At 50.1% G+C, this 3176-nt stretch overlaps 1 protein-coding gene across 1 annotated transcript in view; it reads left to right on the top strand.

Moving 5' to 3' along the window:
* The window catches only part of ATXN7L3B (ataxin 7 like 3B), a 3233-nt gene extending 153 nt beyond the window's left edge, over positions 1 to 3080 (top strand). The window contains exon 2 of the mRNA XM_006759734.2: positions 100 to 3080. Within this exon, the coding sequence (XP_006759797.1) occupies positions 106 to 399 (294 nt within the window). The 5' untranslated portion in view covers positions 100 to 105 and the 3' untranslated portion in view covers positions 400 to 3080. The remainder of the gene's footprint in view (positions 1 to 99) is intronic.
* Positions 3081 to 3176: the final 96 nt, after the last annotated feature.

The following is a 3176-nucleotide window of genomic DNA, read 5'->3' as shown; positions in this document are numbered from 1 at the left end:
GGCCTCTAGGCCTAGGCGCGGCCCGCGGAGCCCGACGCGCTGCCGCCGCCCGAGCTGCTGTGAGTACCGCTACGAGCGCCCCTCCACGGCCCTTGACAGGTTAAAATGGAGGAGATTTCGTTGGCCAACCTGGATACTAACAAGCTGGAGGCCATCGCTCAGGAGATATACGTAGACCTGATAGAGGATTCTTGTTTGGGCTTCTGCTTTGAGGTGCACCGGGCCGTCAAGTGCGGCTACTTCTACCTGGAGTTCGCGGACACGGGGAGCGTGAAGGATTTTGGCCTCAAGCCCGTGGAGGATAAAGGAGCCTGCCGCCTCCCGCTCTGCTCCCTTCCCGGGGAGCCTGGGAACGGGCCCGAACCGCAGCTGCAGCGCTCGCCCCCGGAATTCCAGTAGCTGCGATGTGAGCGCGCCTGAGTGTGACCAGGACAGTAACATAGACCGGTCCTGTGGTCTGGAGAAGTTAGGTAGCTAAGAAGGGGGGGGGAGGGGGGAGGGAGAAAATAATAATCAGACAAAAGTCCCAATTCCCATTGAAGATTCCAGCCTTTAAAACCCCAAAGTGGAGAATTTAAAAATTCGGATTCTTTTCCAAGTATATTGGCCTGGGATCAGTTTTTGAAACCCTGGGCAGGAGGAGCTGTGCATCTTGCCCCGTGCAATGTGAGGTTCATCTCCAGACGCACCCGGAAGTGCACAAGATTCCTGGACTGCCCCCTGGCGCACAGGTGAGCCGCTGTGTGCCCAGCATACAAGATCCTTTGGTTCCTCATCCTCCCCATTTGCCCGCTGTCAAGGGCTGCTTCAGTAACGGACACTTTGGACATAACTGATGGCCAGGCCTTTCTCGTTGGGCCTCAGTGGACTGCTCCTCTGATCTCTGAGCCTCGGTTTTGGGTTTCTTCAAGACACAATGAAAGTCAAGTATGAGACCTGGATATTAATCATTCCAGTTTGGGGAAACCGAGAAAAAGAATTTCCAGCTGAATCTGGTAGGGGAAACACTGTGGTCTTCGGCTCCAACAAGAAGAAAAGGTCAAGTCGCCCATTTCCCGAAGGTCCAGCATTTCCAGTGACTTCCGCGGACTTGGGGACAAGGGCTAGCCTTTTGCGGAAGAGAGCCCTCTTTGCGGCATCCCCTGCCGTGGCATAGGCTTAGCAGATGGACTACGTGGTTATCCAGGCAGGTTGAGGACTTGGTTATGGTCCCTTGGGGAGGTAGCAGGGGCCTCTGCAACTATGCACGATCTGTCAAAACAGCAAGATTCGTACCTGGAGATACTATTCTGTGGACAGCAGTTTGGTGGGGCGGTCATTTTCTTACTCTCGAGTTACGGTTACATAGCCAGTCCATGGGTCTGACTTGGTCACTGTGCTAGGTAACGACCTGCCTTCTACCCGAGGGGCAGGCCTAAACTATAGAGGAGCATCATGGCTGCGCAGGAGGCTGTGCTTTGAAAGCTGGGCCCAGAGTGGACCTCTTCCAGCAGCCCTCAATAATGTGAATGGGTTAGTGATCGGAGCCAAGGAGCAGGACTGCGTTTGCTTCCATCTGCCTGTGCGGTATCGGATTGAATGCCCCTGTTCCTTGGGGTGTGCGGTGACAGAGCTCTGCTGTGGTACCTCTAGACTGCCACCATCTTCTCTGCCCCTGACAGAGGGCAGCCCTTTTCAGTTGGTCTTCTTTGGACCTTGAATACAGGAGCTGTTTTTTGTTGTTGAAAGTCAGGGAAGGGCCCCCAGAAATTCCTTGGCTAAAGGGAAAGGGGAAGATGGAAAGTGTGAGCCACATATCAAAACTACCCTCCACTTTATTCCCTGATTGAGGGTTGTGAAGTGTAGAGGGGAGGGAGCCCCAAGGTGAGCAGGTGCTGCTTTATTTGAAATGTTTTCTTACCTCATTCTGTGCCCCAGTAAGGGGCCCAGCCTCATCTCTCCGGCTTGGCCCCGTCTTCCTCCTTTTCCCTGCTCCACTGCCTATCTGGTGCAGCTCATGATTCCAGGTGCTGCCTGCCACCTTGATTTTACAATGACCAGTTTCAATTCATTCCTTGATGCTCCTGCTTCTGAAGCCTAACCAGTTTCATTTTCCTTGGCTTCTTTTAAGTTTTTCCTCTTGTTTTTGTGGGAGACTCAGAAGAATCTATGGCTCCCTCTGTTGGGATTAGGGTGGGGGGAAAAACGTAATTGTTTGTATATGAAAGGCAATGTGATCCCCAAGTCTTTCTCCTCTAGGACTGCCTTGCTAATATGCCTTCCTGTTGTGTCTTACTTCATGAGGAGTTATAGCTTCCCACTTCCACTTGGATAAGCAGAAGAACAGTAAAGGCTAGAGACAAACACATGGATGGAGTGGGCCCTGATGCATTTTCTCTAACCCTGGCTATGCATGTATCCTTTCTTATTCTAGAAGGAATTATTTGGACGGTGTGGACTGATTTGGGTTACATGCTCTAGAAGATTTAGGAAACAATAGTAATAGGGGCTCAAGATTGTGGATTTATGCATTCTCCCCCTAGAGTTGTCCTGGTCAGGGTAGGGGCCTAGTTACAGATTGGTCTTCAATCCAAGAATTGTGATTACTTTTTAAAAAGTCAAACTTTGGCAAGAGCTAAAATAATTTTGGATAATCTGCCCTTGACTTTTTATAGACATCTTCTAAGGAGATACAGAAGTAAAGGAGGGTTTAAGTGAGACTCTGGCCTACTTCCAGATAATGTCTGGGAAACAGGCTGATGGTAATGCCATTGTCCACTCTTCCATCAGAGAGGGAGCTCAGATTGTGACATTACCCTTTTCTTGCTGGCCTTTTCTCCTGGTTAGAGGATAAAGTGGGAAGTTCATATTATCTCTCACTTGGTTTTGTTTTTTGCCCCACTATCAGGGCAGTCGCCCCGGCCCTGGATGGGTATGAAGTGGGCTAGAACAAACTTAACTCCTTTCATTTTGGTGGAGGTAATGCGCCCTACCATATAGTTGACAGTGATTAGGAACTCTCCCTTTCCTTACCTATCTTCCCTCTAACAGCAAAATTCTTATCCTTTCCTCTTCAATTAAATGTATTGATCACCCTGTAATTCTATTATGTGTCTGTGTGTGTGTGTGTGTGTGTGTGTGTGTGTGTGTGTGTGTGTGTATGGGGGGTAGGGGTTCAAAAGTTCTGTGGTTTGTGG

Source organism: Myotis davidii, unplaced genomic scaffold (genome assembly GCF_000327345.1).
Source record: "Myotis davidii unplaced genomic scaffold, ASM32734v1 scaffold54, whole genome shotgun sequence".
Taxonomy (NCBI): Eukaryota; Metazoa; Chordata; class Mammalia; order Chiroptera; family Vespertilionidae; genus Myotis; species Myotis davidii.
The sequence above is the reverse complement of the archived record's forward strand: the minus strand, read 5'-3'. Positions and strand labels throughout refer to the sequence as shown.